At 35.3% G+C, this 27,473-nt stretch overlaps 1 protein-coding gene across 1 annotated transcript in view; it reads right to left on the bottom strand.

Annotated features, from left to right (window-relative positions):
- Positions 1–1,793: 1,793 nt before the first annotated feature.
- The window catches only part of sntg2 (syntrophin, gamma 2), a 178,946-nt gene continuing 153,266 nt past the window's right edge, over positions 1,794–27,473 (bottom strand). Inside the window, 3 exon segments of the mRNA NM_001126427.2 lie at positions 1,794–2,373; positions 4,290–4,400; positions 14,986–15,078. Coding sequence (NP_001119899.2) covers positions 2,242–2,373; positions 4,290–4,400; positions 14,986–15,078 — 336 coding nt within the window. The 3' untranslated portion in view covers positions 1,794–2,241.

The raw sequence follows: 27,473 nt of genomic DNA, 5'->3' as shown, positions 1-27,473 counted from the left end.
AGTTTAAACGGTAGGCTACAAATAATTAATTGGTCATTAATTAATTATTCATAATCGAAAATCGAATCGAATCGTGCCTTTAGAATCGAAAATGTAATCGAATCGAGGATTTGGAGGATCGTGACACCCTTATGTATTTGCATATGTTTGTACTTTTTTTCTTTTGTTTAAATTTCTAAAATGAATCGTCATTACACTTAAGTTTACAACAATAATAAAGCTTAACAACACGTTTTTAATGATTATTGAAGTAATTATAAAGTTTTAATTCGTTAATTCATCTTCATTCACAAGTAGCAGCTACTCTACATTTCTGTCCGTTCGCATCTCATCCCTTTGTGTCCTCTGGCAGCATTTTGTCAAACCGCTGTTACACCTAAACACATTTTCATAATCCCTCTGTTCCGCGGCGATGGTCATTTTGTACTGTCACTCAACGTAAATAACCAAAAACCAGGTAAATTCCAGGTAAGTTTACCTTTTTTACATGCAAACATTAGCATAAGAAGCCACAAATGCTTTTGGATTGTTAGGCTGCATTAATTCAGACAACCGGAGCCGGAAACACATCCCATAAGACATTATAATTTGAATTGCATCTACGCTCATGTTAGCCTGTTTTTCATCATCCCGAGATCTCATAATCCTGGACCAGGCCGTATCCTGAGCAGATGCTGTGGAGGAGTTGAGAGCTGATTCCTGTAAGACCCCAGTGACAGAAGAGTCTTCACATTGATCTTGTGGCCCAGCCTGAACATCCACCGGTGACCTACTCACCCCTGCAGCATGATGGATGTCCAGCGTTCTCTGCCTAGTCTGCAGCTCTGCACAGGAAGATTGGCCAGAGGAGAAATGGTCGAGCCCAACTGAGCCTGGTTTCTCTCTAGGTTTTTTTTCTTCATTTTGGTCAATTGGTGAAGTTTGTTCCTCCGCTGTCGCCACTGGCTTGCTTGGTTTCGGAGTTGTGGAGCTGTGCATTGATGGATTTTCAGCAGTGTAAATTAAACCACACTGAACTGAAATTCAACTCTGAAAACAAGACTGACACACTTTCAGTTTACTAGAACTTCTGTGTTCAGCTGCTTTGACACAATCTACATTGTAAAAGCGCTATAGAAATAAAGAGGAATTGAATTGAACTGTTAGTCACTGTAAATAGCCAAAAACAGGTAAATTCACCTTTTTTTTATGTTAACATTTGCATTTGGAGCCAAAAATGCTTTTGAAATCCAAATCCAAATCAAAAAGGATTGTTAGGTTGCATTCATTAGAACTACCAGAGCCGGGAACACTTCATAAAGGACATTTTAATTTAAATAGCATCTACGCTTATGTTAATCTGTTTTTCATCCTCCCCAGAATCATCGAGATCTACCTGAGCTTAAACTCCCCTCTCGCCTTGCAACGGGAGGGAGCCCAGGGCTCGTGGATCTTATAAGCTCAGGGCTCTCTCCCGGGACAGCACGCCAAACTAGCTTTATTATCAATCCTCAGCTAAGTGTGAACTCTTGAAGGTCAATTGGTAAAGTTTGTTCCTCCGCTGTCGCCACTGGCTTGCTTGGTTTGGGACTTGTGGAGCTGCGCATTGATGGATTTGCTCTTCAGTGTTTGGACTTTCAGCAGTGTAAATTAAACCACACTGAACTAAACTAAACTGAACTCTGAAAACTGGACTGACACACTTTCAGTACACTAGAACTTCTATGTTCAGCTGCTTTGACACAATCTACATTGTAAAAGCGCTAGAGAAATAACGATGCCACAGAAGGATCATGTTATTTTCCATCAGCAGTGAACTAATCGTTTCTTTATTTGTAAAAGAAGTGACTTTAAAAAATCCAGTGTGCGACTTGCTATTATGCTGAATGACCAAGTTTGAGGCGTTAAATAGAAAACAAAAGGGCAAAAGAAGACAAATGCGTATAGTTTGGTTGATTTTTACAGCTGAAAGTCTCAGAGTTTCACCCGTTTTGCCCTGTAAATTGTCAAATGCAGCTCATGCATCAACTTAATAATGCCGTGTGTCAAAATCTGCTTTGCTACATAATCAGTTTAAGCACATGAGCGATCGTATTAGTAGGTAAGAAAAGAAACCAGAACTCAACGCATGTCAAAATAGCATCTACTCAAATTCAAACGTCGCTCTGAATTTACAAGATCCGTACAAAAATAACAAGAACCGGATATATCCATAGATATTATTGTGCATAAAATCAGATTGTTGGTCACACACGGATGTTTCTAGCTGCTGCACATGTACTTCTGCGTGAGACTTTGATTGCTGACGAAAACCGGATCCACCGTGGCCACTTTGGCAGCGATGAACGAGTGGATGCAGTGAAGGACAGCGGTCAGATTAGCAAACTCCAGCTCCTGGAAGACAAGAAATAAGACGTGTCACGCTTGTTTGTAAATCCTGTATGACTGATGAAGAGCTGTTGAATAATTAGAAAAATAATGCACACCTGTGGTTGTGATATGACCAAAACATGTATTACTTACTAATAATTCAATGGTCTGGAGTCAATTATTCTACGTATACCACATCTAAAGATACTACATTTGAGATATTTGTTGGGTTTTTGTTTTCAGACTGCTCCTAGTTTCTTCCACATCTCCTCCGAGGCCTTCTGTTGTGTATGGATGTAATTTTTTGACTGTTGTAGCTGTGAAAAACTCATTCAGCATAATGATATGGAGCAGTAATGTGCTCAAAACCTGCCGGAACTACTTTAGCTGTGCATTTATCTTAAAATAACGGCACACCTTAGAATCATTCAGACAGAATCGAGCATTCATCAGCCCCGTAGTGTTAATGGTGAAGAAAACAATTAACCAAAAATATGTTTGTAAGAATTTTATTTAAGAAATAATTGATAACGAGCTGCTAATTAATAGAAAATAATGCACGCCTGAGGTAGTGATGTGGTCAAAACCAGAATTCAACCTCAAATTTGCATTATTTTCTAATAATTCAATGGGGAAGAGTTAATTATTCAAATTAAAGTAGTTTCCGCACCTTCAGATGCTGAACACATTGTAGCTGTGTGTTTACAGTGTGTGAAAATAATTGCAAACCTTATGGCTCCTACGCACCGGGACGTTTTTAAGTTTGCGTTTATCGTCAGCGTTTTACGAGACGTTTTTTAGTGTTCAAACCTAAGCGATTTTCTCTGGCGTCAAGCAGACGAGTATGCTAAATCACTCTTTTGACGTTAGATGGCGCTGCACAACTATAAGCTTCTGACACCCGGTTATAACGCAGAAGAAGAGGAAGAGAGGAAGTTCACACGCTTGTTGTTAAATTTACTGGTGACTCGAACAAGCATGGACAGTTCAAGCAGCAGCTCCAGCTCAAGCGATGAAGAAATGATTAGTGTTCAGCAGAGCAGTAAGCAGCTCCACGTTCATATCGCCTCTGGGCATCTTCTTCAATGTGCGCTCTCATTGACAGTTTTGCGCTTGAGCGCCTCCAAGTGCTGTTTACGGTAACTTCAGCAGCTCCGTGCACATGAACAAAAGGCCCGCGCGTCAAAACAAAAAAACGAGCATGAGGCGTTTGTTTTAAAATGACGCTTTTGCGCCTGCCGATTTGCGTGTTGGTGTGCACAATCACATTGACGCCCTTTATTTAGTAACGAGGCATTAAACGTTGACGGAAAACGCAAGCAAAAAACGTCTCGGTGTGCACAGGCCTTTATAGTGGCCGTACAGACATTGTTCCTCTCTAATGGACTATTTTCAGTTGTTTTTCAATATAAACATGCATTTGATGGACAGGTGTGACTGTTAAGGTTCCGTTTTCAATGTAAACACACACTTGATGAACGTGTGTGACTGTTACGCTGGCGTCTTGGGTTTTTTGAAGTGCCATGCACATGAGCACCACGGTTTTAGATACCTTCTCAAGTTGAAAGATCTTCAACTTTCACACTCAATTGTTTCAGGTTTTTTTTCTTCAAACTATAGGACTAGTTTCTTACACTTCTCATCTAAAGACTTCTACAACTGAAATGCACTCAAATCCTGCCGGAACTACTTTAGCTGTGTGTTTTCCTCAAAATCAATCCACATCTCATTGTTAGTTATATGTGAAGATGCACACTCTTTTTGCAATTTAAGTTAACTCAATTATCCATACATAATTGTTTAGCAAACCATTAAATGATTACAATCTTTTCAAGGAAGATATTTTCTGGACCTTCACCATTCCTCAGGAGTGAAATAATCTTTCTAGAGTTCACTTCTTGGCTTTTCAACCTAATGTTCACATGTAAACACATTCTGACCTTCATTTCGATCTGTTTATTCTCTGAGTTCTGGAACAGAAGCTTCACACGTGTCTTGCCGTCATCAGATGAACCCTTCAGTTGGGAGAACTTATATTTCCAGATGATTTTCTGAGGAAAAAACAGCAAAAATTAACAGCTGAAAATGAAAATATTTAGCTTGGAGTGAAATCTGAAGACTTTGCAGCAGAATTCGCATTAAATTGACATTTAAAATTAGCGTCAAAAATAGTTTTTTTTTGCGTTTTCGTAGCGTCAATCTGATGTTGTTTAGCAAGATGCAAGTATTTAGCTTAAAGTGCAATTTAAAGACTTCAACTTTCAGGCAGCTTGATGTAAAAAAAAAACATGTCAAAACAAACAAATCAATTTGATTTCAACTGATGACAAAACAACATCAAATTGACATGACACTGGTGTACAAAAACACAAGTTAGACGTCAATTTGATGTGTGAATATTTAGCTATCAGTATTTAATATTTAGCAAAATGCTAGTATTCAGTTTAAAGTGCAATTTAAAGACTTCGCAGTAAACAGCTTAATGTCAAAATGACGTCAGAATCGCATAAAAAAGCTGAATTATTCAAAATTATTTGATTTCAATTGACCGCCATGTCAAAACAAAATCAATTTGACATCTAATTATGGTGTCTACAATTATGTTTTTTGATGCAGACTTTAGATTTTAACTTGATGTAGTGGTGCAAGATATTTATAATCTGTAGTTACTAGTATTTAATATTTTGCAAGATACTCCTATTAAGCTAAAAGTGCAATTTGAAGACTTCGCAGCAGGCAGCTTTAGGTCAAAGTAACATCAAAAAAAGTAAAGAAAAAAAATAGATTTGATCTTGCTGTCAAAACAACATCAAATTGACATCGAAAATGAAAGTTAAAAGCTGCAAAAGAAGCCTCTTTTAATGAAAAACTTCACTTGAAACATTGACATCACATTACATTGCAACTTTCCACTGTCAATGCACACTTTGGGCTCTATTTTAACATTCTAGGCACAAAGTCTAATGCTGTGTTCACACCAGACGGGGAACGCGCGGATAAATCGCGATATTCGCGCGTAAATAGCCGAGTGAACATTTGAGTTTACTCGCTTTATTCGCACGTCAAACCCCGCTTCATTCGCGTTTCAAATTCAAATCAGAACAGACGCGGATTCGCGTGATGGGCAGGGATTCTGTCTGCCCGAAGACTCTAGCTTCATAGCTAAATGGCTAACATGGATTTTATGAAGAAAATAACAGTGTTTATGTGCTTAATCAAGACTGAAAAACAGCATCGATACGTTTAGGGTCGTGTCTGGCTCCACTACATCCTTTCAGAGGTGCATCCAGCTCTGTGAGCTCATAAACTCCTCCAGAAACTTAACCTGGATGACGGAGGCTTTCAGCGGTGCTTCTGACTGAGCCAAGCCCAGTTTGATGAACTGTTGTCGGTGAAGGCTGGAGGATTTCCTTGGGAACACCAACAACAGGTTCTACGTCACAATCACGCCCCTACAAGAGCAAGCTTCTGATTGGTTAACGCGGCGCGAATGTACGCTGAAGTTCAGATTTTCAAATTCGAGAGATTCGCGCGTAACGCTCGTTACGCCAGTCAAATGCACAAAACGCTCAATTCGCCCCGCGCCATTCGCGCAATTTGCGTCATTCGCGCCACGCCATTCGCACGTATCGCACCGCAGGATGTCTATTCGCACATTTGCATTGACTTAACATGTAAATCACTCGCGCTTGACGCGCGTTCCGCGTCTGGTGTGAACGCAGCATAATGCACATGGCGCAAAAGCATTAAGGCCGTGTCCACTTTTGATATTTAGGAGATGGAAAAATACACTGAAAAATACCCCAGCGCATGGTCTAACAGGGTTGTGCTTATTCTCCAAATGAGTTCTGGGTGTGTTTTAAGCATAACGTGCAATAAACCAACCAGTCTCGTCTCCCATTCCCTCTAAGAGTCAGTTGAGTCGCACCATGGTGCAATTGCTATTTACATGGCGGACTTTGTAAGTGTAAAAACTGAACACTTCACTAGCGAGAAAACAGTTAAACAGAGCATCTGCAGCACGAGAATAAAGAACGAGCCTCCTCCATTTAGCCTCTTTACTTTCTCTTTACTTTTACTCTTTACTCCTTTACTTTGCTGGAGTAAGTAAACGGTGTTGTACGCATTCCACTGAACACATCCATTATCCTACATGTCTAATTCAGTTTGTTAAGCTCAAAGATTTGTTTCAAAACTATTTCTAAATTCAGCTCTTATTTCCAGCAAGCAAATAAACTAACAGTAATAACGAAGTGTGGTCAAAAAACAAAACACACATCCTGTTCTTGTGCCCCATATGATGATGCAGACGTCTCCAAAACCACACAGGTGGACAAATCTTTTATCAAAACAAATATAAACATGACTATAATGCCTATAAGTCACAAAAACTAATGTTAATAATGCTGATAAAAAATAAATAAATAAATAAACATTAGGAAAGCTATATGACCCAGCCCTACTTTAAAATAAAAGTCACTATTTAACATCATTATAGAGCATGGAAGAGCCAAGATGAAATTGAAAACTACTCTGTGTTTGTCTGACAGAAAAAAAGTCATATCAACCAAGGATGGATTAAGGGTGAGTAAATTATAGGGTAAATTCATTTTCGGGTGAACTATTCCTTTAAGTTCATTAAAATATCTTGTTACTAAAATAGCAAAGTGTTGAACTTTTTCACTTTTCATTTTAGTGCTTAAACGGCAACATAAGCAGCATAATATGACCTTTCAAACTCAAATCATGAATAAATAATATAAGAAATAACATGAATTTACTGAACTATTTCCAGTTAGGGAAATGAGAAGATGTGCGAGGACTCGTTGAGTTAAACACAGACGTCATGAGTGCATCAGAAAACCCAAGACAATCACGTTTAACGCACTCCTGACTGCTGCGCAAATCACAGCCTGCTATTCCACCCAGGAACAATGCATGCCGGATTTAGACAGCACAATTAAATTGGCCTTTCAGCCCTGAAATCAGCCTGTTCCCGTGTTCAGATCCGCAGGAGTGACGGATCATCATTAACTGCACCTGCTGAACTCATTTCATACTGAAACACCAGCGAGTCGGGAAACCAGGTTTAGCTAACATGGCAGCATTATTAGCCCTGCTGTGAAATTAGCTTTTTTTTAAAAGAATACAAGTGGAGAAATTTTTTTTTTCGACACATTTCTAAACATAATAATTTAATAATAACTCATTTCTAATAACTGATTTATTTTATCCTTGCCATCATGACAGATATTTGACTAGATATTTGTCAAGATACTAGTATTCAGCTTAAAGTGCAACAGTATGATCCAGTTGATCCAGGACTGATTTCAAATAATTTTTTTTGAAATTATAAAATGTTTAGTCCAGTGCATTTCTTTTTTGACATTACTTAAGCATCCATAACATTTTTTTCATTTAGAGCATTATAAACACTGGATGATGGATAATAAAGCCCAGAGTGTCTTCTTTCCAATGATACATCAACTGTGAATGTAGACCAAATCATTCAGCAACTGTAAATGTTTTAGCTTTGGGAAGATATTTTTGGAGAAAGTGCCTCTGATGATGAGGGAGAGAAGGACATCAACATAGCCTCAGAAAACTTTAAACAGAAATCTCATTTTGCATGCTATTGTCATCAAATTTAAAATGTAAACTCATGAAATACTTGGCTTTCAAGTCATATTTTTTTCTAAGACATTACATTAATGTTTTCCTGTGTTTGTATATGAAAAACTAATATTAAACACTATACAAATTTTTTTTCCTCATGACTTCATAATGTATAACTTTTTATATATTTTTTTAACATACAACTTCTTTTACCACAGTAAAGCTCAAAGTGTCTTCTTTCCAATGATATATGATTTGTGTTTGTAGCTTACTGGAGTCAGGAACTGTTACTATTTAAAGTTAGGTAAGTGTAAATCCCCAAAATTGAGTGCTGGCTAACAGGTTAAAGACGTGTGCAGCTTAATGTCAAAATTATGTTAAAAATACAAATCATGTTTTTTGATGCCAATTTTAGACATCAATTTGATGTTATCTGCACCCCAAATCGCATGCTCATGCACTATTCTACGCCATTTTGTAGTATAAATAGTGTAAGTAGTGTGTTCACACTGAAAACTCTAATAATAATAATAAGTGCACTTTAATTACCCGGATGAAGCACTCATTGAGCCGGTAAAGTGAAGTGTGGAGTGATGGAAACTTCACAGACTCAACGATCGCAGGTTTGCTCACGTAGCGGAAGCGGCGGACAAGGTATCACTTGAAATCAAATTGTTTTGTATTTTTAAACATGTTTATTTAGATGTGACTTCAGTGTCATTTTGACATCAAGTTTCCCACTGCGAAATCTTTAGGTCGACTTTAAGGTAAATACTAGCAACTTGCAAAATATTAAATCCTAGTAGCTCAATGCTAGTATCTTGCAAAACAACATCAAATGTACATCTAACTTTGGCAACAATAGTCATGTTTTTTACTCAATTTTTTGATGTACATTTGATGTTGTTTTACATCAAGGTAGTTAATTGAAATCCAATCATTTGGTATTATGACATGTTTTCTTTGACATGATTTTGATGTCAGCCCCCCGCAAAATCTTTAAATTGCACTTTAAACTAAATACTAGCAACTTGCAAAATATTAAATCCTAGTAGCTCAATGCTAGAATCTTGCAAAACAACTTCAAGTGGAAATCTAACTTTGGCCTCAAAAGTAGTGTTTTTTACGCAATTTTTTAATGTAAATTGGATGTTGTTTTGACGTCAAGCTAGTCAAATGAAATCAAATCATTTAGTATTTTTCAACATGTTTTTTTTGACGTGATTTTAATGTAATTTTTTCATCAAATTGCTGACTGTGAAGTCCTTAAGTCCCACTTTAAGCTAAATACTAGCATCTTGCAAAATATTAAATCATAGTAGCTAAATACTAAAAAAATAAATACTAAATACTAGGGGTGTAACGATTTATCGTTTTGCGATGCAAAAATGTCACAATATGCATCGTGGCGTTATGACGATTTGATTACGATATGACGTCCGTTTTCTCTTATTAGTTTAGCTGTTTGCACGTGAGCTACGTTTCACCTGCTGTCGCACGTGAGTTCAGATTGCAGCAGCAGTAATGTTAGCAGACCAAGATGAGTGGAGCTGAAATAGAGGATGGCCCATCCTCTCAAAATCAGACGTCTGGCAACATTTCGGTTGTACAGTCATTGCTTTAGACTCGTCCGCTTTTTGACACGCATACTGGGTCAAACATAGCCGAAGTTTTAAAGTCTTCACAGTGATTTACATACTTTGCACAGCGACATAGAAACCTTCTTATGGTGTTGAAAGAGTCACATACTGTATTAATAAGGTACAATTCACCCTAAAATATCATTCTGTCTTCATATAATGATGTATTGGCGGCCGCAAAATCACACATGACGTGAGCTGACCGTGAGCTGTTACTACAGAGGGCGGACTATGATAGACGCGCGCGTATGGCAAGCCGTTATAGCATTTAAACTCTTGTTATTTAGAGATATCTCTAATTATATTTTGACTAATATAATTATTTTTTTGACTCATAATTATAATTTGACTAGTCAGAATGACAATTAGAGATATCTGCAATTACAATTGTACTAGTACGAAATCAGATTGGAGATATCTGCAAATATATTATGACTAGTCATATTCCTCCATTGACTTCCATTGAAAAATATTTGCAGATATCTCTAAATGAGTTTTGACTAGTCACGATTGTAATTAGAGATATCTCTAAATGAATTTAATTAAATATGAATTAAATACCTGGAATTGTGGATTTTTTTCGCACACACAAAAAACGCAAGTGACAGAGCAAAGCCTTAAGCTCTTACTGTTAAATTCAATTGAATAGAAAGCTTGTTTTTTTTGCACCTTTACTTAAATTGTTCCTTAATTTTGTCTCTGTCATTTCAATAATATTTTAAAGAAGTTTTTAAATTGTTTTATTTTCCAGAGACAGGCCTGTTTAATTTATTTTCTTAAAGAAGGTTCAAGTTGAAACAAAAGAAATAAATAAAAAAATAGTTTACTTGGTAAAATTTGCATTTCAGTTTAATTTTCAATTTTTATTCCAAATATCGTGATACATATCGAATCGTGAACATTATATCGTGATACACATCGTATCGTGAGCTGAGTGTATCGTTACACCCCTATTAAATACTTGAAAAACCACAAATGCACATCTAACTTTGGCGTCAAAAGTCATGTTTGTTGATGCCTTATTTAGTTGTCAATTTGATGTTGTTTTGACATCAGGGTAGTCAATTAAAATCAAAACTTTTGTATTTTTCAACATGTTTTTTCGATGTGATTTTAACTTAATTTTGACATCAAGGTGCCCACTGCAAAGCCTTTAAATGGCTCTTTAAGCTAAATATTAGCATCTTGCTAAACAACAGCTGCGTCTCAAATGGGACACACTATGCACTCATGCACTATGTACTTATACACTTACACACTCAACAGGATAGTACATGTATGTAGTGTCATCCCAAATGGAGCACTAATGTTTTTTACCAAGCGAAAATTCAAACCGTTTCCCCGATGACGTTTGACGGTTGCCTAATCAGTGAAATAAATGACCAAACTGTCAAATAATACCTTCTCTTAGGAGAATTTTGCTTTTTCCATCCAAAATAAATAAAGTTATCCAACACGTGCGCCCGATAGCTCCGCCCCAGGGCTGGACTATGGCGAAAAATCGGTCCTGGCATTTTGGGACAGAGCGGCCCACTACATTCAATCAAAATGCAATCTATCTATGCACGTCCAATATTTTTATCAACTCATATTTTATAAAACAAAAGCCATATATATGAAATAAACAAATAAATACAAACTTTAATATCAATTTAATTTCTGTATACCATCCATAAAGATATTTGTTGAGTTCTAAAAAATACACCATTCATTTATTTTTCTTCGCATAAGTCCCTTATTTATCAGGGGTTGACGCAGTGGAATGAACTGCCAACTATTCCAGCATGTTTTATGCAGCAGATGCCTTTCCAGCCACAACCCAACATTGGAAATCACCCATACACACTCATTCACACACACTCATACGCTACAGCCAATTTAGCTTATTCAATAATAAACATAACAAAAACGGCCTGCTAATGCATGGCTAAATCTTCAAAGGGAACAGTGTACTTTATAACCTTATTCACCTCCTCCTGCTTGCTGTTTCACTATCGAAACAATGAAAACATAATATAAGGAAATTTGTTTCATTTTGATATTATGATTAACAGACACCAAACAGCCTCGTGTAGCTCTATATTAATATGAGCGTCATCTTCCCTCTGCATATTTATAACAAAACAGGGCTTAAATATAACTGCCTCCTTTCATTTCCATTGAAAAGAACAAACTTTACCACGTCTGTTTTGCAAAATATCAGTTTTTATAATCAATTATGGCCATTATAACAGTATAACGTACATTTCAAGAGTTCACACTTAGCTGCCCTGCTAAAAAATCCAGCTTAAACCAGCCTAGGCTGGTTGGCTGGTTTTAGCTGGTCGACCAGGCTGGTTTTAGAGGGGGTTTGGCCATTTCCAGGCTGGTTTCCAGCCATTTCCAGCCTGGTCCTAGCTGGTCAGGCTGGAAAATGACCAGCTAAATCCAACTAAAACCAGCTTGACCAGCCTGGTTTAAGCTGGACATAGCTGGTTTTGGCTGGGCTCCCAGCCTGGTAAGGGTGGTCAAGCTGGTTTTAGCTGGTCATCTTCCAGCCTAACCAGCTAAGACCAGGCTGGAAATGGCTGGAAACCAGCCTGGAAGTGGTCAAAACCCCTCTAAAACCAGCCTGATTGACCAGCTAAAACCAGCTAACCAGCCTAGGCTGGTTTAAGCTAGATTTTTCAGCAGGGTGATGATTGATTTTAAGCAAGTTTGGCATACTGTCCCGGGAGAGAGCCCTGAGCTCGAAGGTTCTTGAGCCCTGGGCTATCTCCCGTTTGGAGGAAGAGAGGGGAGCCTTGAGCTCAGGTAGATCTCGACAACTCCCCCTTGATAAGAGCTGATGACTAAAAATTGAATGCTATTACAAGATATGCTGCGTTATAAAATTACCTGAATTGCAAATTTAGATTTAACGATTAACTTGTTGTACATGTTTTTGGAATGTGGGAGGAAACCGGAGGACCCGGGGAAAACCCACGCAAGCACGGGTAGAACATGCAAACTACACACAGAAACGACCACCGGCCTGTTGAAGAACTAGAACCGGTGACGTTCTTGCTGTGAGGCGACAGTGCTAGTCACTGGGCCACCGTGCTGCCCTATGGAGGGAAACGTGAAAAGGTAGGGGTGGAAGGGGGGATTCTTCAAATCGAAGATGACTGTAGTGAAAAAACCCTGGCTCTTTATAGTGGGTTAGGAATGGCCTGGTCATCATGCATGCTAATGCAGAACCAGCCGTGTTCAATCATAATCACGTGCTCCTCTCGAAATTAGTTTATGAATAAACTTCACTAAATTTAAACGATAAAGGTAAGCAATCAGTCAATGTGCAGAATCAGTGTATGTTACAAAAATTAATATATTAGCTTATCTTTGCACTCGGCCAAAACAGAGTTACCTGAGAACAAGTGATTCAAAAGACATAAGAGTTGTTAGATAGAGACAACAAGATGAATATCACGTTTAATAACTATAGTGAGATCAGATCCAGCAGATGAACTGTCTGACATGCACTATACTCTCACCTGGGGTTTATGCTCACCCGCTGAACTACTAGCTGCAGCTCTTGGCAGAGAGTGTTTGGTCACGTGATTTGCGTTTTTAGCCGTGTACTAGAATGAACAGAGAACTTTTCAGAACCGCTAAATGAAACGCCGGTGTATTTCCCGCGATTTCTCTGCTCCTCCCTTGCCTTTCTTCTCTCTGACTCTCGACTATTTTGACAAATACACACAGACGACGCACGCTCACATGGAGTCCAAAATAGGAGTTTGTGATTGGGCCAGCCCAATGTCAATACAGAAAAGAGCCAATGGGCTGCAGAGTGTCACATGGGCCGGGCCGGTCTGTCTGTCCGGGAAAAAAAGCATCTTACTTTCAGAGAGTCACAGATCACAGCAGCGTCAATTAATAAAGCAGAAAAGTGTTTTAAGTGTTTTATGGGCCGATCAGATCATAAGACGATAATCAGCCCGGCCCAAAAAGTACGTCGGCCTAGCCGGAAAATGCCCGGTCTGCCAGATGGCCAGTCCGCCCCTGCTTATATACATATTTACTTGTTATTTGCTTGCTTATATACTTACTCATTTATTTACTTGCTTATATAAATACTCTTTTACTTACTAGCTTACATGCTTATTTAGTTGTTTACTTATTTACTTGCTGATAAAATTACTAATTTTCTTGTTTACTTATTTACTTGCTTATATACTTAATTACTTACTTACTTGCTCATATAATTACATTTTTGTTTACTTATTTACTTGCTTATATACTCAATAACTTTTTTACTTGCTTATATACCTAATCATTAACTTGTTCACTTATTTACTTGCTTATATACTTACTCAATAACTTATTTACTTGCTTATATACCTAATCATTAACTTGTTCACATATTTACTTGCTTATATACTAACTCAATAACTTATTTACTTGCTTATATACTTAATCATTTTCCTATTACCAGGGCCAGGCGGAATCTGCGGACGTTTTTGGCTATTTCTGCAGAGAATTTTGGTAAAAATCTGCGGATTTCTGCGTAATTATTTTGAGAGTATCCAGTGGAGTATCATAACTAAAACCTTAATATATTAAATAAAAAGTAATAAATTACTGAATAAAAACTGAATAAATTCAGATTTACATATTTACTCAAGTAAATAAACAGAATCAATAATGAGCTAAAAATCTGCAGAATTCTGCGGAAAATCTGTGGAAAATCTGCGGAATTCTGCGCGCACAGATTCCGTGTGGGCCTACCTATTACTAATTATTTGCTTACATACTCATTTACTTATTTGTTTTACACTTATTTACTTATACTTACTCATTTACTTATTTATTTGCTTATATACTTACACATTTTTACTTGCTTATATACATATTTACTTGTTATTTGCTTGCTTATATACTTGCTTGTATACTTACTCATTTATTTACTTGCTTATATACATTCTCTTTTATTTACTAGCTTACATGCTTATTTAGTTGTTTACTTATTTACTTGCTTATATACTTAATTACTTATTTACTTGCTACTATAATTACATTTTTGTTTACTTATTTACTTATATACTTACTCAATTACCTATTTACTCATACACTTATATTCTTGCTTATATACTTAGACATTTACTTGCTTATATATTTACTCAATTATTTATTTACTTACCTGCTTATTTATTTATTTACACAGGCATAGTCCTTTGTTTTTTATTTATAATTTGAAATGCATTAAGTCAGCTGATTATTAAATTTACTGTTAAACTGATACTCCAGCACAGCAGAAGTATTTTGCTATGGTAAGAGTAAAGCTGAAGAGCAGATGATGAATCAGCTGAAACACTGCACGCAGAATACATCCAGTATACTTAAAGTTTTTATTTGTTACCTTTGAAAGTGTGTCGGAGCAGGAGAAACCGGACTCAAAGTCTATGGTGAAGCACAGGATCTTCCCTTGACTGCTGCACATGTAGCTCTTGGACTGCAAACACAACAGAAGGGAAATATTTACACACAGTTCATTGTGTTTGCTGTAAACACTGTAAAACAACACACTCCACATTCATATTTAATCAGGCTTCTAAAAACACTGGACCAGGTTAATAATCCAGGCTCTGAAGAAAATATTCAACATCTGATAACACGGTGCTACCACTAGAAAAGATTGCATGAATGCATCTCTAATTTTACATTTATAGTGTGTTTCTTGTTACTTTATCTATGTATATATTTACTTATATATCTACCTATTTACTTCTATATCTACTTACATATTTATTTATGTATTAACTTGTATACTTACTTGTTTACTTATTTTTAATGTTTTTTATTTACTTGCTTATATACCTAAATTTACTTATTTATTTGCTTCCATACTTACTCAATTAGCTATTTAATTGCTAATATACTTACTCTTTTACCTGTTTACTTATCCACTGATTTACTTATACTTATTCATTTACTTGCTTATAAACTTACTCAATAACTTATTTACTTGTTTACTTATTTGCTTGCTTATATACTTATATACTTATTTACTTGCTTATATATTTACTCAATAACTAATTTACTTGCTTATATACATACTCATTTTCCTTATTATACAGTTACTCAATAACTTATTTACTTGCTTATATATGTACTCATTCACTTGTTACTATTTACTTGCTTACTTATTTACTTATTTATTTGCTTTTATACTTACTCATTTTTACTTGCTTATATACACATTTACTTGTTTACTTATTTACTTGCTTATATACCTAAAAACTTATTTATTTTACTCTTATTTACTTATACTTATTTACTTATTTATTTGCTTTTATACTTACTCATTTTTACTTGCTTATATGCATATTTACTTGTTTACTTATTTACTTGCTTACATACCTAATTACTTACTTATTTTACTCTTATTTACTAAAACTTAGTCATTTACTTGCTTATATACTTAATTATTTATTTTACACTTATTTACTTTTACTTACTCATTTACTTATGTATTTGCTTATATATTTATTTATTTACTTGCTTACATATTTAGTTGTTTACTTTTTTTTCTTGCTTATAAAATTACAAATTTTCTTGTTAACTTATTTACTTGCTTATATACTTAATTACTTGCTTATATAATTAAATTTTTGTTTACTTATGTACTTGCTTATATACTTACTCAATTACTTATTTACTCATACACTTATATTTTGCTTATATACTTACATATTTACTTGCTTTTATATTTACTCAATTATTTATTTACGTAGAACATTACTTATTTACTTACCTACTTATTTACAAAGGAATAGTCTTTTGTTATATATATATATATATATATATATATATATATATATATATATATATATATATATATATATATATATATAATTTGAAACACATTAAGTCAACTGTTAATCAATTTTACATTTAAGCTGACATTGAACCTGAAAGTAAAAAAAAAAAAAACTCTGCAATTAGCAAAAAAATTATATTGTATTTATTTTAGAGTTCATATTAAAAATAAATTATCATTATGCCTTTGTTTTAGACTTTTAAAACAGTTTTAAGGCATATCCCCTGTAAGTATAGCCTTTTTATTATAAACATTTAATTAATTACTTGATTATTAATTCACATGAATTTTTACTATAATAAGTTTAAAAAAGTATACATTAAACAAATTACTATGCCTTTGTTTCAACATCTATTTATGTTTAAATAAATTTTAAAGCATGTCCTCTATATATTTTAATTAATTACTGTTTATTCAATAGTCTAATTAATTAATATGACCATTTAATCAATTAGTTGATTGTCAATATACAGGAATTTTTACTTTTTAACTATAAAAAAGTAAAAGTAAAATAATATAAAAAATAAATTACTGCGCTTTTTATCAACATTTATTCATTGCATCAACATTTATTTGTTTTAAAGTTAAGCTTTTGAATTAATACATTTGTATCAAATAATTTAACTATTACAAACATTTAATCAGTTAGTTGATTATTAACTTACAGGATTTTTATGATGAAAAGTTCACATTAAATTAAATTAACCTTTAATATCCCATTGCATCAACATTTATTTAGGTTTTAACAATTTATTTTGTAATTTTTTAAGATATTTCCCTATGTTTTGAAGCGATTCATTTGTATTAAATTATTGAATTAATTAATATAAACATGTAATTAATTAGTTGATTATTCATTTAGAGGAATAATAAACAAATGACATCCCTATTTGTAATTCTAAAATAGAATAGAACCATTGTCTTTTTTCAATTAAATGCTGATAAGATTGACGGAGTTAAAATCTGGTAGCTAATGGACTGACAGAGAAGAAGCTGAGCTCAATGTGTCTGATAATCTCTGAGTGTCAGGGTTTTTGTTCACTATAATTACATTCCAGGAAGTTTGTGTTTGTGCTTCTGGTCAATGTGATTATAGAGACGCATCAGTATTCAAAACACACCGAGCCTCAAAATCACATTACAGTCAACTGCAGAGTCTTGAAGATCAGCCGACTGAACATTCATGCACAGCGTAAATAAAAGACAATTATATTTAAAGTATTCATGTCATAAACAATCTATACTGTTCTGTTTGACATCTACAAATATAAATTTTAGTGTTAGGAAAGCCAAGGCTATGTTTATTTATATCAATGCACATGCAAAATATGTGGGGTATTATGAAATTATAAAAATAAATAGTCTCATTATACTTATTTTTGACGGTCTCCACCTCCTGAATCATACATTCAGCTTTAATTATCATTAGATGAAATGAAGTGAAATTGTCAGCTTTTGTGTGTTTACTAATTTAAATAATCATTTGCATGAAAAAAAAAAAAAAAAAAAATATATATATATATATATATATATATATATATATATATATATATATATATATATATATATATATATATATATATATATATATATATATATATATTATTTTTAAATATTCATTAAAAATAATATAATTTGAATCTGTCCCTATGTTCTGGTCAACTCTTTTATATCGATTATAAAAAAAGTTAAAATACAAAATGTTTAGGATACACCAATAGTGGAATATTCATTCATTCATTCTCTTTTCGGCCTAGTCCCTTTATTAATCTGGGGTCGCCATGGCGGAATGAACTTATCCAGCACATGTTTTACACAGCGGATGCCCTTCCAGCCGCAACCCATCTCTGGGAAACATACTTACACACTCATTTACACTCATACACTACAGATAATTTTAGCCAACCCAATTCACTTGTACCGCATGTCATTGGACTGTGAGGGAAACCGGAGCACCCGGAGGAAACAGACGCGAACGCAGGGAGAACATGCAAACTCCACACAGAAATGCCAACTGACCCAGTCGAGGTTAGAACTAGCAACCTTCTTGATGTGAGGCGACAGCACTTCCTACCTACTGCGCCACTGCCTATAGTGGAATAATTATATAATTATTAAAAAAATAAATTGTGTTTTAGGCATGCCATGGGGTATCAGGTTTAAGGTTATTGCCAACTGCGTTACTGCCAACTATGTTACTGCCAACTCTGTTATTGCCATATCTGTCACTGTCAACTCTATTACTGCCAACTCAGTTACTGCCATCTACATTATTGCCAACTACATTATTGCCAACTGCGTCACTGCTAACTGTGTTACTGCCAACTCTATTATTGCCAAGTCTGTCACTGTCAACTCTGTTATTGCCCAATCTGTCACTGTCAAGTCTGTTACTGCCAACTAAGTAACTGCCATCTACATTATTGCCAACTCCGTTACTACCAACTCTGTTACTGCCAACAAAGTTACTCCATTACTGCCAGCTCTGATACTGTCAACTCTATTATGATCAACTTCATTGCTGCCAACTCATTTATTGCCAAATTGTTATTGCCCACTCTGTTATTGCCAACTTTAGTAGTTTAAAAAGCCTAACAATAGTTTAAATAACTAGTAGCAGAATCAAATGTTCACCATCACATTTAAGCATGTTGCATTATTTCACATTAACCCCCTGGGGTCGACAGACGTGAATACACATTTCATTAATCCATAAAATATTATTTTTGATCATATTGACGAGACAAACACAGATTTAAAAACCGTACCGAGTTTATCATTATTTGTATATATTTATGTTTACAGCAAAACAATGTTTTTGTAAAAATTGAAAACAGAAAAGGAGTGCTTTCTTTTTGTCTGGGAAAGACGTCAGAAAAAAAAAAAACAGCTCAATCTCTGAATCTGTTTACAGTGGTGTTAGACTTTAGCCACTTATATCTTTATAAGCATCTGGAAAAACAAAACAAATGTCAGGGCACATCAGAACTTCTCTAGTCCCCCAAAACCCCCTTAGACCCCAGTGGCTCTATTTTACCGATCTAGGCGCAAAGTCTAAATCACATGGCGCAAAAGCATTAAGGGCGAGTCCAAATCCACTTTTGCTATTTTACAGAGGGAAAAATACGCTCTGCGCCCTGGTGCATGGTCTAACAGGGTTGACATAATTCTCTTATTGAGTTAGGGGTCCGTTTTGAGCATAATATGCATTAAACCAATCAGAGTCGCATCTCCCATTCCCTGTAAGAGTCAGCTGCATAATGCTATGGCGCATTTGCAATTTACATGGCAGACTTTATAAGTGTAAAAACTAAACACTTCACTAGCGAGAAAACGGGTAAACAGAGCATCTGCAGCATGAGGATAAAGAATGAGCCTCCTCCATTCAGCCTCTTTACATTCTCTTTACTTTACTCCTTTACTTTGGTGGAGTAAGGAAACGGTGGAAACTCTCTCCACTAAAGACATCCATTAGCAGACATTTTTAATTTAGTTTGTTAAGCACAAAGATTTGATCTAAACTATATCTAAATTCAGTTGTAACCTAATAAATGAACAATATTAACAAAGTTTGGTCAGAAAACTGAGTTATATCCAAACACACGTCCTATTCTTACGCCCCATATGGTGATGCAGACGTCTCCAAAACCCCACAGGTGGACAAATATAAACTTGTTTCGATTAAAACAAATATAAATCTGCATATAATAAATAATACTGCTAAAAATAATAACATTATACTAATGCAGATTGTCATGAATAAACTGAAAAAGCTCTTTAAGGTGAAGAAGGCATGGAGGCAGTGGTTTTTATATTTGTGTAAAAAATAATAAAGTTTGTATCATAATAATCCTTTAATTGTTTTAAAAAAAGATATTTGTGTATAGCTGTTCATCCTCTGTGTATTCAGCATTGTGTTCTTGTTTTGGACCTGAAAAGGTGCATAACAAACGCGCTCTGCGCTGGACTTTAGAGCAGCTTTTAGTTGACGGCGCTGTCTATTTCAGTTCTTCAAAATAGCAACTCGCCAACAATGTGCCTGAACACAACTCCTTTACAGAACAACACACACATGAGTCCACAAAGTGGAGAAAATGGATTTGCTATTTAAACAAAGTGGCGCAAAACCTGAAAATTAGGGTTGCACTGGTCTGAAAACAGCAACAAATCGCGCCAAACACGTCATGTGACTTATTGCACAGGGTGTATGATAGGGCCCCCTAGTGAGTTAATAAGAAATTAAGTTTACTCTAAATTATACATTTCCTGCATGTCATTCCAACTTCAGGAAAATGAATGAAAAACAGTTGAAATGTATCTACAGTGAAAGAGTCTCAGAGACAACACCGACAGCAGCAGCGGGTCTCAGAGCTGCATCAGTGCGTCTCGTCTGCTTTGCATTTCCAAATCAAATGCTCAGAAGAGGAAACATTTGTTGCCAAATAAGCATGAAATGTAACAGTAATATTGAGTGTATTACAGTCAGCGGATCTCGAACTCAATTAGAGGAGAACAGCAGAGAGAGAGAGAGAGAGAGAGAGAGAGAGAGAGAGAGAGAGAGAGAGAGAAAGAGAGACCAAAACAGAAAAGAGGAGGCAGTATAGCTGTTTTTGTTTTTACTGTAACTGTCTTCTGTAAATCCTTCTGTTGATGGTACATGTAGACCACATTATGTGCAACTGTGTGTTGGCTGGGATGAACACTGTGTACACTGTTTTTGTGGGTAAAATGCAGTAAAAATATTTGGTATTTGTGTGTTTTGTATAAAAACAATATTCTGAAATATTTTTTACAATGCACTTCTGTAGGCCTGTACTGTCTGTAGTAAAGTGTAACACTGAACTAAAAAAAGCTCACAGTAAGTCATGATGATGAATGGAGAAGAAGTGGTCATGGTGTTTTACATTAAGCACATCAGTGTTCAACTAATCTTATAAATGTCTATTCAGGTGATGCTTTGTGTGTGTCATTTGAAAACAAAAGACCGTTTTGAGAAGAAATCTCACAGTTTTGAGCTTAGAGTTTCATTTTGCAGAAGAATTGAAGAGTTTTGTCTAATGTGTGTGTGTGTGTGTGTGTGTGTTTTGTGATTTGTGTGTAGAGTTCTGACAATATGAGACCTGCTTTCAGAAAATGTGAGTAAACAATTGGAAAGAACTGTAATCATTACACAATGAACAACATAATGCAAAATACAGAACTCAGGGTGAATCAGTTGCTTGTCATTGTAGCCTACTGCCAATGTTGTTTGTTGTCTTTCTATTTGGGCTGTCAAATTTGCCTTTTTGCAAAGAATCGGATCCAAAATAAGAAATGCTTTGATTAAATTTATATTGAATTCATGACATTTTTCAAACTGCGGCTGAAAACTGAAATACTGTAAAAACACAAAAAACAGACCAAAGTAATACAATACTGTAAATATTAGAGAGAACTCATGTAAACCAATATACAGTCAAATCTATTGGGAGTATAGGACATAGCCACTATTGACCTCCTCCATCCATGCTGGCACAGAACAACACAGACCTTCCACCGTTTTTAATGTTTGCAGACTGATGGCTAATTGAAGATTTGTGTGAAGGAGTGTCAAACCGGTGCTTCAGTGAGCTCATACTGATCTTGATAGTTTCTAATGGTTAGGAATAAATGGTTTCTGTTTGGTTACCATCGCTAAAACAATGGAGTTTGGACTGCTTGAATGACCCCCGTGTCAATGACCATTCGAAAAATGGTGGGGAAAATGTGTCAACCCAATGTGAAAGGGTTGACACATTTGCAAGACCCGTCTTCTGCTCTGCTGGGATGGTGATAATGCATAGATATAAACACTAGATATCCCATAGGGATCCTGAGCATGCGTCAATAGCGCCGCCACATTTGTACAGTGCTCCCACACTGTAAAAAATGGCCGTGATTTCAACGGTAAAAAACTGTAAAAATGCTACAGTACAAATCCGTAACCTGGTTAACGGTTTATGTTTCCTTAATATATACAGTGAATAACTGTAAATTGACTTTCCCAGAATTCCCTGCATGGCACATCACTTTTTATGCATTTTGTTGACATCACTATGGATCTTTTTAGTTGTTTCCCCATCAGTTATGTACATTAGAGATTTATGTTACATCTAATGTTGATTAACAATGTTTCAAGAGTTCACACTTAGCTGATGATTGATTATAAGCAAGTTTGGCATGCTGTCCCGGGAGAGAGCCCTGAGCTCGAAGGTTCTTGAGCCCTGGGCTCCCTCCCGTTTGGAGGTAGAGAGGGGAGCCTCGAGCTCAGGTAGATCTCGACAACTCCCCTTTTTATAATAGCTAAAGATTAAGATTGAAGGCTATTAAAAGATTTGCTGTTTTATTAGATTACCTGTATTGAAATTTAGATTTAACGATTAACTTGTTGTACATGTTTTTGGAATGTGGGAGGAAACCGGAGAACCCGGGGAAAACCCACGCAAGCACGGGTAGAACATGCAAACTACACACAGAAACGACCACCGGCCTGTTAAAGGACTAGAACTGGCGACGTTCTTGCTATGAGGCGACAGTGCTAATCACTGGGCCACCGTGCTGCCCTATGGAGGGAAAGGTGAAAAGGTAGGGGTGGAAGGGGGGATTCTTCAAATCGAAGATGACTGTAGTGAGAAAACCCTGGCTCTTTATAGTGGGTTAGGAATGGCCTGATTGGTGGATCAAGCATGCTAATGCAGAACCAGCCGTGTTCAATCATAATCACGTGCTCCTCTCGAAATTAGTTTATGAATAAACTTCACTTATTTCATGACTTTAATTTTATGTGTGTTACCATACTGGTGTTTAGTAGCTGTGTGAATGACACTGAGCACCTTCTATATGCTGATACTCTTGTCTGCTTGTGGGAGAAGTTGATTGTGATGAGCATTGGCTCATTATGTAACTTCCTCATCACCACCTTCATGTGGGTGTGCTAACGTGTCTAATTGTGACACAAAAGATGTGTAGATGTTGATCATTTAAAATACAAACATTTTACCTCTATAAATTAATAAAATATGGTAATTTACCGTAAAAATTAAAAATTACTTTTACGGTTTGTACCGTGTTTTTAACGGTAAAGTACTGGCAACCACAGCTGCCGATTTTTTACCGTAAATTTTACGGAATTATTTTTTACAGTGCAGGACAAGTGTCATTCAACCGCACTAGTCAAGACAGTGTTATTACGTGAAGATGCTGGACTTTAGCGCTGTCTACGGGTGTAGTAACGAGCAAACAAAGAAAACAAAGCATAAAAGTAGAACATTTCATAGGTAAGATTTACGTTTTTGTATGTTCTGAACTTTTGTGCTAATCAGGTAACGTTATTGATGATAATACAGTCACTTACTGCATTCACCATAAGGCAAAGTAGCTCCAACTCGCACTAAACACTCGGCTTATGCTAGTTTTGTTGAATAAAACCAGTAAACAATGCAAAAGAAACATGACGACGAGATGCTGCGGTGCCAAAACCTTATAGTATTACCTATAAATTACTATAGTATATTTGGAGGCCAGACATCTGGATCTGCTGGATGAGTGTGTGTGTTGTCTCTCTGTACAGATGTGTGCGTGTTTGAGCTGGCAGAGAAAGTGAAGGGGATTTGCGGTGCTTACTGTCAGATGTAAAGCACAGACTACACGCCGCTAATTGGAGAGTTTCTCCCGAGATCTGAAGGAACACGTCGTGAGTTTGTGGAGGATTTCCTTGTCAAGCGGAGCGAGGAGAAAGTCAACAGCGCAGGGAAAATGCAGCACACTTCTACACTGCAGCCTGTAAGACCACATGCAGATATCAGATGATGAACAAACACCAGACGCTTCCCTGTTCTTCACACACACACATACAGACACATTCGTGTTGGCTTGTGTGTTGAAGCTAATGAATGGTAACAGATGCTTTAATAGCTTTAACAGAAAAAAAAATTGGATCTTTTCATTCATTTTCATTCGGCTTAGTCCCTTTATTAATCAAGGGTCGCCACAGCGGAATGAACCGACAAATATTCCAGCATTTGTTTTATACAGCGAATGCCCATCCAGCTGCAACCCAGTACTGGAAAACACCCCTACACACAGACACTCATACACTACGGCCAATTTATGTTAAACACTCCACAAAGAAATGCCAACTGGCCCAGCCGGGGCTCGAACCAGCGACCAACTTGCTGTGAGGTAGCAGTGCTAACCACTGAGCCACCGTGTCACCTTATTGGAATTAAAAAAAATATATATATAATTATAATAAAATAAAGAAATTATATATATATATATATATATATATATATATATATATATATATATATATATATATATATATATATATATATATATATATATATATTACAATTTAATAATAAAATAATAAAGTTCAAAGATATTCTTTTTAATTTTAATATTAGTATTTTATTGGAATTTAAATAAAAGAAAAATACTAATAAAATGAAATAATTAAATTATAAAATATTTATTTATTGTTTTTAACGTTATTACTTGGAATTTAAATAAAATAAACCAAAAAAATTAACAATTAAATCATTAAATAGTATAATAAAAATATAATTTTTTTATATTTTATTTTAATTATTGTATTATTTGTAATTCATTTATTCATTATCTTTTCAGCTTTGTCCTTTTAATAGTTAGGTGTCGCCTATCTTGTCCAGCATATGTTTAACGCAGCGGATGCCCTTCCAGCTGCAACCCATCACTGGGAAACATCCATACCCTCTCATTCACACTCATACACTACGGACATTTTAGCTTACCCAATTCTCCAATAGCGCATGTGTTTGGACTGTGGGGGAAACCGGAGCACTCGGAGGAAACCCACGCCAACACTGGGAGAACATGCAAACTCCACACAGAAATGCTAACTGACCCAGCCAGGACTTGAACCAGCAACCTTTTTGCTGTGAGGCGATCGTGCAACCCACTGCGCCACAGCGTCACCTATTTGTAATTTATTGGAATTAAAAGAAAATAAAGTAAACAAATAAATTAAATAAACCATAAAATACAATAAATAATTTATATATTATTTTATATATAAATTATTTATTTATACAAATAATTATTATTTGTAATTAATTGCATTTGCAATTTATTGGAATATTAATGGAATTGAATAAAAAAATAATAAAATAAATACAATAAACAAATAAAATATTTTTTATTTTGTTATTTTTATTTGTAATTAATTTTAGTTTAAATAAAACTAATACAATGAAAAATAATAATAAAACTAATTTAATGAAATCATAAAAATGCAATACAATAATTTATTTTTTAATTCTTTTTTAATTTTATCATTTGTCATTTACTGGAACAAAAACAATTAAATTAAAAATAACAAAATAAACAAAAGAGGAAAATAATGACATAATAAAACATAATAGTAATTTTATTGTATTATTTTTTATTTTATTATTTGTAATTTATTGAAATGTAAAAAAATATATATCAGCATATAACAATATTTCATTTTAAAATTTTTAATCTTTTTGGAATTTAAATGATGGCACGGTGGTTAGCACTCACAGCAAGAAGGTTGCTGGTTCGAGTCCCGTCTGGGTCAGTTGTCATTTCTGTGTGGAGTTTGCATGTTCTCCTCGTGTTGGCGTGGATTTTCTCTGGGTGCTCCCTTTTTCCCCAATGTCCAAACACATGAGAGTCTGGGTTCCAGCTGGAAGGACATCCGCTGTGTTAAACATATGCTGAATAAGTTGGCGGTTCATTCCACTGTGGTGACCCCAGATGAATAAAAGGACTAAGCTGAAGGAAAATGAATGAATGAAATTTTAATAAAAATAATCAAATTAAAAATAATTAACCAAGATAAACTGACAAGTCTCTATGGTGATGGAATCAATTCCCCGCATTCAGTCAAATATTTGCATTAAAACTCAACACAGATCTGCAGACCATGCCTATTCTTTAAACAAATACATTTTACAGCTTACTGTCACCTCACGTTAGCCTCACCTAAATTAAAGAGACAAGGCTAACTCTCTGTCTCTCTCTCTCACACGCACACACGTGCACGCACACACACACACACGCACGCGCAAAGAAAGAAATGTTGTGTTTTGTTTGTTAGTTTGGACACCCCTGCTTTACACTATTATTACAGTTTTTATAAAAACCAAAGTGTATTGGTTTACATGAGTTCTCTCTAATATTTACATTTCAGTTTTCAGCCACAGTTTGAAAAATGTCATGAACTCAATATAAATTTAATCAAAGCATTTCTTATTCTGGATCCGATTCTTTGCATAAAGGCAAATTTGACAGCCCAAATAGAAAGACAACAAACGACATTGGCAGTAGGCTACAATGACAAGCAACTGATTCACACTGAGTTCTGTATTTTGCATTATGTTGTTCATTGTGTAATGATTACAGTTCTTTCCAATTGTTTACACACATTTTCTGAAAGCAGGTCTCATATTGTCAGAACTCTACACACAAATCACAAAACACAAACACACACACACACACACACACATTAGACAAAACTCTTCAATTCTTCTGCAAAATGAAACTCTAAGCTCAAAACAGTGAGATTTCTTCTCAAAACGGTCTTTTGTTTTCAAATGACACACACAAAGCATCACCTGAATAGACATTTATAAGAACAGTTGAACACTGATGTGCTTAATGTAAAACACCATGACCACTTCTTCTCCATTCATCATCATGACTTACTGTGAGCTTTTTTTAGTTCAGTGGGACACTTACAGTACTACAGACAGTACAGGCCTACAGAAGTGCATTGTAAAATATTTAACAATATTGTTTTTATACAAAACACACAAATACCTCATATTTTTACTGCATTTTACCCACAAAAACAGTGTACACAGTGTTCATCCCAACCAACACACAGTTGCACATAATGTGGTCTACATGTACCATCGACAGAAGTACAGTAGAACTTACAACATCAACAGAAGTTACAGAAGACAGTTACAGTAAAAACAAAAACAGCTAAACTGCCTCCT

Source organism: Danio rerio, chromosome 17, assembly GCF_052040795.2.
Source record: "Danio rerio strain M-AB ecotype USA chromosome 17, GRCz13ab, whole genome shotgun sequence".
NCBI classification, from domain to species: Eukaryota; Metazoa; Chordata; class Actinopteri; order Cypriniformes; family Danionidae; genus Danio; species Danio rerio.
The sequence above is the reverse complement of the archived record's forward strand: the minus strand, read 5'-3'. Positions and strand labels throughout refer to the sequence as shown.